Raw genomic sequence first — 15,287 nt, 5'->3', positions numbered from 1 at the left:
ACTTAAGAAAAAGAGACATGACTTTCCTGTCTGCCTCAGTTCCTCCGCACGTGTGAGTACCCAACACTCAGCACTCACTCTCTGCCAAGCTCTAACACAGGAACCAGGAACAGAGCCCACGTGGCGCCTGCCACTGCCTTTGAGGAGCTCACCAAGTCTAGAGGGGAGACAGACAGGAAAACTGATCACATCCACACAGAGGGACATGTCAAGACACGAGGGAAGCCAGGGGGCTGTGTGAGGACAGACGAAAGGCCCCAGACCAGACTGCGAGGTTGCAGAGCATTTCTGGGAAGAAGTGAGTCCTAAGGTGAATTGTGACAGATGAGTAGTCATTAAACGAAGACAAAAAGAGGTGAATGGTCAAAAGTGCAGGCAGAGGGAAAAGGAAGTGCCAAAGCATGGTGGTGAGAAAAGCCACAGTTGGAATACAGGGGGCTTGTCGGGGAGGAGACAAAGATGAGGCTGGAGAGAGGGGCAGAGGTCAGATGTGAAGGCCTTCATGTGATAAGCTAAGGAGTTCAAACTTTATCCAACAGGCAATGGGGAGGTGGGCATGGAGAGCAATGGGATTAAATCTGTGTTCTATAAAGACTACTCTGGGGCTTCCCTGGTGGCACAGTGGTTGAGAATCCGCCTGCCAACGCAGGGGAGACATGGGTTCGATCCCTGGTCCGGGAAGATCCCACATGCCACGGAGCAACTAAGCCCGTGAGCCACAACTACTGAGCCTGCGCTCTAGAGCCTGCAAGCCACAACTACTGAGCCTGTGTGCCACAACTACTGAGCCTGTGTGCCACAACTACTGAAGCCCACATGCCCTAGTGCCCGTGCTCTGCAACAAGAGAAGCCACTGCAACGAAGAGTAGCCCCCACTCTCCACAACTAGAGAAAGCCCGCGTGCAGCAACGAAGACTCAATGCAGCCAAAAATAAATAAATAAATAAATAAATTTATAAAACAAACAAACAAACAAACAAAAGACTACTCTGGAACTGTGAACTAGAGGGACCAGAGAGGAAAACAGCCTGGGTCAGACTAACCTGTCGAGAGGTTGTGGTAATAGGCTGGATGAGAGACAGTAGGGACTGACTGAGGTGTAGCTGTGGAAATGGAGAGAGGTTAAGGAGAAAGGTGCTACCTTAATGACTGAGTGGATGGCAGGAACTGCAGGCCTGCGCAGCCTGACTCCCTAGTTTCTGTCTTGGCTCACTGGGGAGGTGGTGGTGCTTTGTTTGACGGAGGTGGGATGAAGAGCCCCATTCAAGGACTGTGGGGCTTCCTCCATCCTAGCAGGAGGTTGGCAGAGTTTACAGGGTACACAGAGAGGGGGTGCCTTTCAAGGGAACTATGAATAAAGGAAACACCTGATGCCTGGTCAAAAGCCCCTCAAGCTACCCATTACAACTGATGTAACAGAATACTTCTCAGGGGTCAAAAGTAAAGTCAGCCTTTGAGCCAATCCAAACCTCCCTGAGTCTCAGTTTCCTTGCCTATAAAATGGGGTTTACTGGTACCTATCTCACAGGGCTGCTACACGGCTCTTAGGGGAAAATGCACATGAGGTGCCTAGCAGATACTAAGTACTCAAGTGTTTCCTTTCTCTTTGGAGAAAGCTTGTCCCTCATCTGCACACTGCCTAAAGTCAAAGGCTTTGATACTTACCTGTATCATCGTTCACATCATAAACACTGCATTCCTGAAGACCCACAGTGGGAGATATGGGATAGAAGGTCTCAAGAACATGATTCTTAGTAGCTTCTACTTCCTCTTGGGAGGCTATGGGGGGCAGAGGATCCTTGGCATTCAGTTGGGCTCCACTGGAACCATGGACCTGAATAAGAGTAGACTCTAAAGGGGGAGAAAAACGATTAGTCTAACCTGGTCTAAAGCCTTAGCGAGGCAAAGTCTAAAGCTTTCATCCTGCCATGCTCCTCAAGTCTTTTACAGCTTTACTATCTGATCTGCCTCATCACAGAAAACAGAACTTTGGAAATTCATCCTTGCGCTTATCATGTAAGCAGGTGAGCCTCCTTCACTTGAAGGGTGCCATCCTCTGCCTCTGCCTCTGCCGGGCCTTGGAGTAGACAAGGAAACATCAGATCCAAAGGACTGAGTGGCCTGGCTGAAGTCACAGAACAAGCATGTAACAGGACTGGAGTTGAAATGAAGGTTACATCATTCCTAATCTAGTGATCTTCATTCTAAAGAATAGAAGGGGACACGAGAACAAGTTGGTGGAGGAGAAGGACCTGAGCTCACCTCCTCTCACAAAAACACCAAAACAACTAACTGTTGGGCTTCCCTGGGGGCGCAGTGGTTGAGAGTTCGCCTGCCAGTGCAGGGGACACGAGTTCGTGCCCCGATCCGGGAGGATCCCACATGCCGCGGAGCGGCTGGGCCCGTGAGCCATGGCCGCTGAGCCTGCGTGTCCGGAGCCTGTGCTCCACAACGAGAGAGGCCGCAACACTGAGAGGCCCGCGTACCACACACACAAAAAAAACGGAACAACTAACTGCTGAACAACCATCGACAAAAAAGGACTGGAACCTACCAAAAAAGATATTCTACTTCTAAAGACAAAGAAGAAGCCACAGCAAGATGGTTGGAGGGGTGCATTCGAAATACAATTAAATCCCACATCCACTGAGTGGGCAACTCACAGACTGGAAAATAATTACATCACAGAGGTTCTCCCACAGGAGTGAGAGTTCTGAGCCCCACAAAAGGCTCTTCAGTCTGGGGGTCTGGCATCAGGAGGAGGAATCCCCAGAGCATTTGGCTTTGAAGGGCAGTGGGGCTTGATTGCAGGAACTCGACAGGACTGGGAGATAAAGAAATGCCACTCTTGGAAGGCGGACACAGGGTCTTGTGTGCACCAGGACCCAGGGGAAAAAGCACTGACCTCATAGGAGCCTGGGCCAGACCTACCTGCTGATCTTGGAGGGTCTCCTGGGTAAGTGGGGGGGGGGGGGGCGGGGGGCAGCTGTGGCTCACAGTGGGGTCAAGGACACTGGTGGCAGAGGTACTGGAGAGTACTCATTGGCGTGAACGGTCCTGGAGGCTACCATTTTGATGCCAAGACCTGACCCCACCCAAGAGCCCACAGGCTCCAGGGCAGGGATGGCTCCAGTCAAACAACCAACAGGGCGGGAACCCAGCCCTGCCCATCAGCACACAGGCTGCTTAAAGTCTTCCTCAGCCCACAGCCCCCTCTAAACACACCCTTGACACAGCCCTGCCCGCCAGAGGGACAAGACCCAGCGACACCCACCAGTGGGCGAGCACCAGTCCCTCCCACGAGGAAGCCTGCACAAGCCTACATGTAAGAATGGATACTATAAAACTCTTAGAGGAAAACATAGGTAGAACACTCTGACATAAATTGCAGCAATATCTTTTTTGATCCACCTTCTAGAGTAATGAAAATAAAAACAAAACAAATTGGAAACTAATCGAACTTAAAAGCTTTTGCACAGTAAAGGAAACCATAAACAAAACAAAAAGACAACACACAGAATGGGAAAAAGTATTTGCAAACGATGCGACTGGCAGGGGATTAATCTCCAAAATATACAAACAGCTCATGCAGCTCAATATCGAAAAAAAACCCAATCAAAAATGGGAAGATCTAAATAGACATTTCTCCAAAGAAGACATACAGATGGCCAAAAAGCACATGAAAAGATACTCAACATCACTAATTATTAGAGAAATGCAAATCAAAACTATTAAGAGGTATCACCTCACGCCAGTCAGAATGGCCATCATCAAAGTCTACAAACAGGGACTTCACACAGTGGTTGCAGAGTGGTGGCACAGTGGTTGCAGAGTGGTGGCACAGTGGTTGAGAGTCTGCCCACCAATGCAGGGGACACAGGTTTGAACCCTGGTCTGGGAGGACCCCACATGCCATGGAGCAACTGAACCCATGCGCCACAGCTGCTGAGCCTGCGCTCTGCAGCCCGCAAGCCACAGCTACTGAGCCCGTGTGCCACAAATGCTCAGGCCCACACTCCTGGAGGCCGTGCTCGGCAACAGGAGAGGCCACTGCAATGAGAGGCCCGTGCACCGTAGTGAAGAATAGCCCCCGCTTGCCACAACTAGAGGGAGCCCGCGCACAGCAGTGAGGGCCCAATGCAGCCAAAAATAAATAATAAATACAATAAGTAAATTAAAAAAACAGTCTACAAACAATAAATGCTGGAGAGGGTGTGGAGAAAACGGAATCCTCCTACACTGTTTATGGGAATGTAACTTGGTACAGCCACTATGGAGAAGAGTATGGAGGTTCCTTAAAAAACTAAAAATAGAGCTACTACCATATGATCCAGCAATCCCACTCCTGGGTATATATCCAGAGAAAATCATACTTCGAAAAGATACACGCACCCCAGTGTTCACTGCAGCACTATTTACAACAGCCAAGACATGGAAGCAACCTAAATGTCCATCAACAGAGGAATGGATAAAAAAGATACATATATACAATGGAATAATGGTACATATATACAATGGAATATTACTCAGCCATAAAAAAGAATGAAATAATGCCATTTGCGCAAGATGGATGGGCCTAGAGATTATCATACTAAGTGAAGTAAGTCAGAGAAAGACAAGTATCATATGATATCACTTATATGTGGAATCTAAAAAAATGACACAAATGAACTTATTTACAAAACAGAAACAGACTCACAGACTTAGAAACAAACTAATGGTTACCAAAGGGGAAAGGTGGGGGGTAGGGATAAATTAGGTGGTTGGAATTAACATATACACACTACTATATATAAAACAGATAATCAGGGGCTTCCCTGGTGGTGCAGTGGTTGAGAATCTGCCTGCCAGTGCAGGGGACACGGGTTTGAGCCCTGGTCCGGGAAGATCCCACATGCCGCAGAGCAACTAAGCCCGTGTGCCACAACTACTGAGCCTGTGCGTCTGGAGCCTGTGCTCCGCAACAAGAGAGGCCGCGACAGTGAGAGGCCTGTGCATCGCAGTGAAGAGTGGCCCCCGCTCGCCGCAACTAGAGAAAGTCCTTGCACAGAAACGAAGACCTAACACAGCCAAAGATAAATAAATAAATAAATAAATAAATAAATAAAAAAGACCTCACCTCAATCATCACCTCCTCTAGGAAGCCTCCCTCAATTCTTTCCATAAAAGAAAAAAAGAAAAACAGATAATCAACAAGGACCTACTGCAATAAGGTATATGGGAAAAGAATCTGAATAGATATAACTAAATCACTTTGATACACACCTGAAACTAACACAACACTGTAAGGCAACTATACTGCAATATAAAATTAAAAATTTAAAGAAAAAGGATTAGTTAAGAATAGTTTTTATCCTAAAAGAAAAAAAACATTTGTTAAGGTGTTAATCCCGGGTTTCTTGAGAGAGGGACTGACCAATGCGCTCTTCTTCCTGTGTTCTCTTTCCAGTGAGCCTTGAGGCCTGGGGATCTCTGTGGGCTCAGAGGCTGTGGGTTCAGACCTTCCCAGGCACCTGCGTTAAGCTGGGGACGCAGAAATGAGTGAGAGTAACTCTCTGCTTTCACGGAGCTGGCTAGGGAGTACAACAAAAGTATGAACCACACTCAGAGAGAGCAGAGGTGGGGACAACTGACCTCTTCTGGAATACCTGAGAAGCTTCCTGAGGGAAGCAATGCCTTTAAACTTGCTTCTGAAAGATGGATAAGAGCGGAGCTTCTCAACACTGGCACTCTTCACATTTTGGATGAGGTAATTCTTTGGTGAGGGAGGCTGTCCTATGCACTGTAGATATTTGGCAGCATCCCTGGCCTCTATTCACTAGATGCCAATAGAACTTCCACTACTAGCCCCAGCTCTGGTTCAAGTTATGACAAACGAAAATGTCTCCAGACAATACCAAATCCCTCCTAGAGGGTAAAACCACCCTTGGTTGAAAACTGCTGTGTCAGAGTTTGCCAGGCAAAGAAAAGTGAGGAAACTGTTCTAGTGAAGTAGGAGTAACATGTTCCAAAGCACAAAGCATGCTGCTCCATGGCAGAGCTTAGGGAAGTAAGTCCAGATAACTGGAGTATGATATGGTAGGAAGGAGGGATGGAGAGAGAGAAGTACTGAAACTACAGGCTAAGGAGAAAGGCTACCAAATCCATGAAGAGGGCCAGATTGCCCTCAACAGGTCAGAGTAAAAAAAAAAAAATAGAGCCAGTCAGAAAGCCTCACTTAAGTCAGATTAGCATATTTGCCACAGGGACACATAGGTATATGAGGAAATGAACTGACATCTGACTGAGCAGCAAGACTGCTCGCTGTGAATGTGTCCAGATGCCCTTCACAGAGGTCCCCACAGGAGGCCAAATGCCATCTGGAAAGACTCCTGGAGAATGGCCTCCTAGGGATTCTCCATGGGGTCAAACCTTCCTCGTGGTGCTTGGGCTTTGAGAAATACAAATCAAATACTACACAGCGCAATGTGATGGTAACTGACCAGGGCTGATGATCCTATCTGTCTAAAAACTGGTTCGGCCATAGCAAAGATCAATAAAACTAAAAGTTGGTTCTTTGAGAAGATAAACAAAATTGATAAACCTTTAGCCAGACTCATCAAGAAAAAAAGGGAGAGGACTAAAATCAATAAAATTAGAAATGAAAAAGGACAGATTACAACTGACACTGCAGAGATACAAAAGATCATAAGAGACTGCTACAAGCAACTATATGCCAATAAAATGGACAACCTGGAAGAAATGGACAAATTCTTGGAAAAGTACAACCTTCCAAGATTGAACCAGGAAGAATTAGAAAATATAAACAGACCAATCACAGGTAATGAAATTGGAACTGTAATTAAAAATCTTCCAACAAACAAAAGTCTATGACCAGATGGCTTCACAGATGAATTCTATCAAACATTTAGAGAAGAGTTAACATCTATCCTTCTCAAACTCTTCCAAAAAATTGCAGAGAGGAACACTCCCAAACTCTTTCTACAAGGCCACCATCACCCTGATACCAAAACCAGACAAAGATATCACAAAAAAAGAAAATTATAGACCAATATCAATGAACATAGACTCAAAAACCCTCAACAAAATACTAGAAAACAGAATCCAACAACACATTAAAAGAATCATACGCCATGATCAAGTGGGGTTTATCCCAGGGACGCAAGGATTCTTCAATATACGCAAATCAATCAATGTGATACACCATATTAACAAATTAAAGAATAAAAACCATATGATCATCTCAGTAGATGCAGAAAAAGCTTTTGACAAAATTCAACACCCATTTATGATAAAAACTCTCCAGAAAGTGGGCACAGAGGGAACCTACCTCAACATAATAAGAGCCATATATGGCAAACCCACAGCAAACATCATTCTCAGTGGTAAAAAACTGAAAGCATTTCCTCTAAAATCAGGAACAAGATAAGGATGTCCACTCTCGCCACTATTATTCAACACAGTATTGGAAGTCCTAGCCACAGCAATCAGAGAAGAAAAAGAAATAAGAGAACACAAATTGGTAAAGAAGAAGTAAAACTGTCACTGTTTGCTGATGACATGATGCTATACATAGAAAATCCTAAAGATGCCACCAGAAAACTACTAGAACTAATCAATGAATTTGGTAAGGTTGCAGGATACAAAATTAATGCACAGAAATCTCTTGCATTCCTATACAGTAACAATGAAAGATCAGAAAGAGAAATTAAGGAAACAATCCTATTTACCATCACAACAAAAAGAATAAAATACCTAGGAATAAAACCTACCTAAGGAGGCAAAAGACCTGTACTCAGAAAACTGTAAAACACTGATGAAAGAAATCAAAGATAACATAAACAGATGGAGAGATAAACCATGCTCCTGGATTGGAAGAATCAATATTGTGAAAATGACTGTACTACCCAAAGCAATCTACAGGTTCAATGCAATCCCTATCAAATTACCAATGGCATTTTCCACAGAACTAGAACAAGAAATTTTACAATCTGCATGGAAACACAAAAGACCCCAAATAGCCAAAGCAATCTTAAGAAAGAAAAACAGAGCTGGAGGAATTAGGCCCCCTGGCTTCAGACTATACTACAAAGCTACAGTAATCAAGACAGTAGGGTACTGGCACAAAAACAGAGATATAGCTCAACGGAACAGGATAGAAAGCCGAGATAAACCCACGCACATATGGTCACCTTATCTTTGACAAAGGAGGCAAGAATATACAGCGGAGAAAAGACAGCCTCTTCAATAAGTGGTGCTGGGAAAAATGGATGGATACATGTAAAAGAATGAAATTAGAACACACCCTAACACCATAAACAAAAATAAACTCAAAATGGATTAAAAACCTACATGTAAGGCCAAACACTATAAATCTCTTAGAAGAAAACATAGGCAGAACACCCCATGACATAAATCACAGCAAAATCCTTTTTGACCCACCTCCTAGAGCAAGGGAAATAAAAACAAAAATAAACAAATGGGACCTAATGAAACTTAAAAGCTTTTGCACAGCAAAGGAAGCCATACACAAGACAAAAAGGCAGCCCTCAGAATGGGAGAAAATATTTGCAAATGAAGCAACTGACAAATGATTAATCTCCAAAATATACAAGCAGCTCATGCAACTCAATATCACAAAAACAAACAACCTAATCCAAAAATAGGGGGAAGACCTAAAGAGACATTTCTCCAGAGAAGACATACAGATGGCCAACAAATACAAGAAAAGATGCTCAACATCACTAATCATTAGAGAAATGCAAATCAAAACCATAATGAGGTATCACCTCACACCGGTCAGAACAGCCATCATCAAAAAATCTAGGAACAATAAATGCTAGAGAGGGTGTGGAGAAAAGGGAACCCTCACACACTGTTGGTGGGAATGTAAATTGATACAGCCACTATGGAGAACAGTATGGAGGTTCCTTAGAAAACTAAAAATAGAACTACCACATGACCCAGCAATCCCACTACTGGGCATATACCCTGAGAAAACCATAATTTAAAAAGATACAGTTACCACAATGTTCACTGCAGCACTATTTACAATAGCCAGGACATGGAAGCAACCTAAATGTGCATCAACAGGTGAATGGATAAAGAAGATGTGGCACATATATACAATGGAATATTACTCAGCCATAAAAAGGAATGAAATTGAGTTATTTGTAGTGAGGTGGATGGACCTAGAATCTGTCATACAGTGAAGTAAGTCAGAAAGAGAAAAACAAATACAGCATGCTAACGCATATATATGGAATTTAAAAAAGCAGTACTGATGAACCTAGTGGCAGGGCAGGAATAAAGACACAGACATAAAAGAACGGACTTGAGGGCACGGGTGGGGGGTAAGGGGAAGCTGGGATGAAGTGAGAGAGTATACACTACCAAATGTAAAATGGATGGTTAGTGGGAAGCTGCTGCATAGCACAAGGAGATCAACTTGATGCTTTGTGACGACCTAGAGGGATGGGATAGGGAGGGTGGGAGGGAGGCTCAAGAGGAAGGGGATATGGGGATGTATGTATACATATAGCTGATTCACTTTGTTGTATAGCAGAAACTAACACAACATTGTAAAGCATTTATACTCCAATAAAGATGTGGGAAAAAAAAACTGGTTTGGCCAACAACAATGTCATTTAATTAGCATGTGTCCTCCTTTACTGGGTATGCAAACATCATACCCACACCTCAAGAACAGTTTTCTCAAATATTTCCTGTTTCCTCACACATAATGTGAAAGGAAGATAAATGTGCCTGGACCTCTCCTAACCTTGGGTTTTAGGTTCTCCCCACAGACCACTCTACTGTGGTTTCCAATTCAATTCCCTCCACATCCCTCCTCCAGCAACAGCTCCAAATGGGGCAGTTTAATTAGAGGTAATACTTGATAATGGGCCAACAAGTACTCCTCTATTAATGAGGTTCACTAACTTCCTTAGTGGTGCCATTACCTCTACAAAGCTGACTCCTTGCCAGGAAGTCCATACTCAAAGGGCAAGTTGGAGAAACCTGACCAAGCAGATGTCCTGAAAACCCCAAATTACTCCACAGCTGGTTACTCTGCTCCAGGATTCACCAAAGACAGCACTTGTGATTTCAGAACATCCCTGTCTAAAACATCTGAGGTTTGGTATTAATTCACCCATCCCTTCAGTCAGCACCTTTTGTGTGGCATGAACTGTTAGACACTGTGGACAAAAATGAATATGACACAGTCTCTATCATCAGAAGTTCAGTTTAGTGGGGCAGACAGATGTTAAATAATCACAATATAGTAATAATGTGTGTTATGATAAAAGTAGGCATATGGACACAAGGAGCACAGAACTAACCTGTGGATTCACATGGGAAGGGGGCTTGAGCTGAGTCATGCAGACACATAGAATTTAGTCAAATGAGGAAAGAAGAAAAGAGCATTCCAGACAGAACGTACAGCACATGCAAAGGCAAAGCCTGATGCCAAAAAGCTGCATGTGGCTAAGTGTAAACTGGGAATGGAGGTGAGAGCACGAGAGCAGGAGATAAGACTAGAAAGACCAGGTGGTGGCCAAATCACAGAAAGCCTTGGAAACCACGATAAATGGTCAAGCTATTGCGAGACAATGAAGGATTTGAAACAGGGAAGGGACATAAGACAACCTGCACTTTAGAAAGATCATTCTAGCAGCTATGTGGAAAATGGATTTGGAAAATGAGAAAAGCATGAATGGAGTAAGAAGGCTCTTGCAGTAGAATATGAGCTTTGGAGTGCAGACTATATGTTTTATTACTTCCTTATCTTCAACTTTTAGGCACTGAGAGGCACTCAACAGATACGGTTTGAATTAAGTCTTGAAAAGAAATGATTAAAAAAGAAAACGGCTGGGGCTTCCCTGGTGGCACAGTGGTTGAGAATCCGCCTGCCGATGCAGGGGACATGGGTTCGTGCCCCGGTCCGGGAAGATCCCACATGCCGCGGAGCGGCTAGGCCCGTGAGCCATGGCCGCTGAGCCTGCGCGTCCGGAGCCTGTGCTCCGCAACGGGAGAGGCCACAACAGTGAGAGGCCCGTGTACTGCAAAAAAAAAAAAAAAAAAAAAGGAAAAGGCTGGGTTATGGCTAATGAAATGACACTGAGGATGTCATTTCAATGTCTGAGCCACAAAACTGAACCATGAAGGATGGGAGTGAGAATAGGTATGGCAGCAGGGAAGGGAATATAAGCTGGTGATGGGGCTAAGAGCAGAAAGACAATGAACAGACAAAGGCTTTCTGCTATACAGGAGGACCAACCTCGATTCCAGGTGGTGGATAACGTGTTGTTTTGGGCACAGATCCGTCTGGCCAGAGAAGGATGCTTGAGAATCTGGGATTTACACAGCTGTATCAGACTGTCCACAATGACTGGGCTTGGAGAAAAGAAGAGACATTTGGAGATGTAAAGCAACAGGCTGACTCCAAGATCCATCAATTGGAAACCTTATTGACTTGGGGGAGACTTACCAGTAGGTCTCTCTCTTGGGGATGTCTTCAGTAGAGTGCCAGAGACGAGCGTGAAAGATCACATTCAGAACACATTCATCTTGATTCTCTATGTGGTTCCTTGGATCGTCAGCAAGGCTAAGCACTTTCTCAGGAAGGCCTTCTATTAACTTGGTCTTGGTAAGCCAGAGAGCCTGCTTTACACCTTTAGAGTCATCAGTCACAAAAAACCAAAACCAAAAAAAAGAAAGTCATTCAGGAAGAGATGCTTATCCCTGCCGGGTAGCATTTTGGGGAAAAAGCAGCCTTGAGAGAGAGATGGGATTTGTTCCGACATCTGAGGGGTCAGAACTAAAATAAAAAGCAGAAGCTATGAGAGCCAGATTTCAACTCAGCTTCAGGAATGACCATCCAAAGACAGTTAACAGTTGATTGAGGCAGTGAGTACTTGCCTCAGGAGGAATTCAAACAGCCACTAAGATGGCTGAGATCATGAGGCTGAATCTTGCAGGCAAGGATTTGTTTGTTACCTGCAGAATTCAGACCCCAGATTACAGGACTACATCATTAGATGCCAACCTCTCAAAACCTAGATCCTTTCTATTAACCGACACCCTAGTCCCTGGCTGGAAAAGCTCATGTCTGCCAAATATATGTCATTTAATAGATATGGGCCCAGGATTAAGTGCATACTGCTCTATCAAGGGAAAGAGCTTTTGGAAATAATGGAAATAACTTCTGGATCATGAATAACTTGAGGAGCCCTGAGTTTGGGAGCACTAGATTATCTTTCGCATCTGACTCTGAGAGATTCTGTAACAAGCTATTTTATAAGCAGATTTTTGTATGAAGCCCTATGAAATGTACTGCTGTATTTGTCAAAAGAATCATTCTGAGGATGTTGCTCCATTTATTATGCAGGGTCCTCCCTGAGACCTTCTGAACTTCTCCCTGGCCTCTGTACAGGAAGGTTGGGCTTTTCCTGGGTAGAGCACTGTTTTGTCTTTTGGACATGGTGAATTGCATAACTCACAAAGTTTCTCTATACCAGGGGTCAAACTTTTTCTTAAAGGGCCAGACAGTAAATATTTTCAGCTTCTGGGCCACAGTCTCTATCACAACTACTCAGCTCTGCCACTGTAGCACGAAAGCAGCCATAGGTAATCAGTAAACAGGTGTGCATGGTTTCACTATAATAAAGCTATTTATAGAAACAGGCAACTGGCCTAGTCAGCAGACTCCATCTCTGTACCATTTGTTGACTGCTAGCAAGCTGAGAGTCAACTTTGGGGCTCCCCTGGACACGTACAACCTCACAGAATGGATTTTTTTGTATTCACTGTTTCATTTTTCCTTTGTGCTGATCCTCTCACCTATTTTTAATTTAATCTGGCTGTGCTACAAAATTTCTGTAAGATGCCCAAAATACTTTTCAGGAAAAGAAGGAGTATAAATAAACTAAAAGATCTGATTCAGAGTGCTTAGTCTCCAAAAACTAATTTAACCCCCTTACTCTCAGCGGGATGGGCTGTGGTGCAGGCTACTCATCCCAGTTGAAAAAACATCACTCGACTCAGAGATATATCTTCATTTGAAAAACTATGTCTGGGATTAAAGCAAACTTAGCACACTTTGAGGGAAACACCCTCAGACAATTTCTTCTGTGGTGATAAATGAAAGGTAATGAGACTTTTCACTTTAAGGCTCATAAGACATCAGAAACACAAATATTTAGAAATGTTAACTTCTGGATTTTGTGGTGCAGCAGAAAGAACCCTGGACTGGGGGTCGGGTAACCTTTTAGTCCCAACACTGCCACCGTTCCTTAAACTTGAAAATGGATAAAATACTAAGAATTTATGGTTCACTAGTATATGAATAATATGTAAGAGCTGCCATTTACTGAACATTACCATCTACTCTGTGCCAGGAGCTTTAACTACAAGTTGGATGGGATTTTATGGAATGGAGGATGAAACTCAAGAGACTAAGGAATTTGTTACAAGTCCCAAACCTCGTAAGCGATGGGGCTGGGAGGAGAACCTGAGTCTATGTTAAAGCCCATGATCTCTCCATTACCCCAATCTGCTTCTCTAGCCCTGTATCTTGCAGTTTTATTACAGACTTTACAGAACCCCTCTGCATATGGTGAAAGCATAGTGTATGTTTTCAGCCTAGTCAAACAAGTTAACCTTAACTTCTAAGACACAGCTAATGCATTTCATCCACATGGTAATGTTACCAGGGTCACTCAAGGGTGCCAAGTCTTGTGAGGTCCTTCACAGCACCCTGTGAGGATACTGGAAGTGTTTAAAGGCCAAAAATACAGCTTTCAGGAATGGGTTTGAGCAGCTTAAGAGGCTGGCCAGTTGACATAAGTTTTTTTCAAACCTAGGATTTATTATCTGGCTTAGTCCCCAAATCCTGCCAGGTCTCTTTCTTTCCTAATTACTTACTGGAAAATTCTTTCCCACTTACCTGGACCATTTTGTGTTTTCAGGACCTGTCCTAACCCCACTCTGATTTAGGGACTAAGGAAGAATGAGGAGGAAAAAATGGGTAAGAGTACTCTCAATAAACAACCCCCTCCAGGGACTCTGGAACATAATTTCCCGTACTGCCCCAGACATACATACAGATGGTTTTGGCTAAAGTCATTTTGACCTGTTCTTAGTGAGAGTGAAAGAGAGCAGAAGTGGACTAGATGGATTTTAGGCCCAGATCCTTTCCCTGAAAACATCTCAGCTCTGACCGTTGACAAAGGACATCGACCTGGGAAACCAGAGGTGTAGCCCTGGCTTCACTAGTAACGGCACAGTGCACCTGTGAGCAGATCACTGGCAAATCACTTCCTCTCTGTCACAATTACCAATTCTAATTACCAATTAACTTGATTGACTAACCTGAAATGAGGCGATAGACCTGCAGATTAAGTACCATTTCTGTTGTCTCTTTGCACTATAATTCCCCTCCAACTAGTTCTCAAACATAGTTACATCTCCAGGGTGCAAGAGCTGGGTCAATGTGAACCACCTAGTCAAAACCACTCATTTCACAGGAAATGGAGGCTCAGGAAGCTTCAGTCACTTGCCCAAAATCACACAGAGGCTGAGGGGCAGGGCTAGGCCTAGAAACCAGATCTTTTCACTTAGCCACTAAAACTCTAATACTTCCTCACACATACTCCTCTTTACATCTCACTTAATCCTAACAATTCACAGAAGATGAGAATCAATATCGGGCCACTTCGCAGACGGAGAAACCGAAACCCACTGAGTTTCAACGTCTTGCCCAAGGCCACAGAAGGTCGGGGTCAGTGCTGGGTAGAGGACCAACGTCCCCTCCCGCCCGTCCTGGGGCCTCACCCTCGAGGAGGCGGCAACGCTGGTGGAAGACGTAGCAGGCCTGGTCTTTGTACAGCGGGTGCTCGTGAAGCGGGGGCAAGCGGCGGAACTTCGGGGGCGTCCAGCCAGGTTCCCAGGGCGGGAAGACTGGCCGCGCCAGACCGGGCATAAAGTGCATCTTCCCCGCGTAGGTGATGGGCTCCAGTCCAGGAATCTCGTACACCCTGTCCGGGGGAGGAGGCTCGGGCTTCCGCGTGGAGCGCACGCCCCACTCGTACGCCCCGCGTCTTGGGGCCCCGCAGCTCCCAAGACCGAGCCGCCCGGGGCGAGCAAGCGCCAGCCTTGCTGACCTCGACGCCAACGCCATACCGATCCGATCTCTTCAAGACCTCCACCTGGACGCCGCCATCTTCCCGCGCTCAAGGCCTGCTGGGAACGAAAGGAGCCGAACGCCGAGACTCGTTTTATGAGTG

At 44.8% G+C, this 15,287-nt stretch overlaps 1 protein-coding gene across 2 annotated transcripts in view; it reads right to left on the bottom strand.

Annotated features, from left to right (window-relative positions):
* The window catches only part of MRPL37 (mitochondrial ribosomal protein L37), a 30,430-nt gene extending 15,170 nt beyond the window's left edge, over nucleotides 1–15,260 (bottom strand). The window contains exons 1-4 of one of the 2 annotated variants that reach the window (XM_032635332.1): nucleotides 14,836–15,260; nucleotides 11,492–11,675; nucleotides 11,282–11,397; nucleotides 1,666–1,851 (exon numbers count right to left, since the gene is read on the bottom strand). In XM_032635332.1, the coding sequence (XP_032491223.1) occupies nucleotides 1,666–1,851; nucleotides 11,282–11,397; nucleotides 11,492–11,675; nucleotides 14,836–15,181 (832 nt within the window). In that variant the 5' untranslated portion in view covers nucleotides 15,182–15,260. The remainder of the gene's footprint in view (nucleotides 1–1,665; nucleotides 1,852–11,281; nucleotides 11,398–11,491; nucleotides 11,676–14,835) is intronic. The other variant, XM_032635342.1, reaches the window with a different exon arrangement.
* Nucleotides 15,261–15,287: the final 27 nt, after the last annotated feature.

This window comes from Phocoena sinus, chromosome 1 (assembly GCF_008692025.1).
Source record: "Phocoena sinus isolate mPhoSin1 chromosome 1, mPhoSin1.pri, whole genome shotgun sequence".
Taxonomy (NCBI): Eukaryota; Metazoa; Chordata; class Mammalia; order Artiodactyla; family Phocoenidae; genus Phocoena; species Phocoena sinus.
This window is presented reverse-complemented; position numbering and strand designations above follow the sequence as displayed.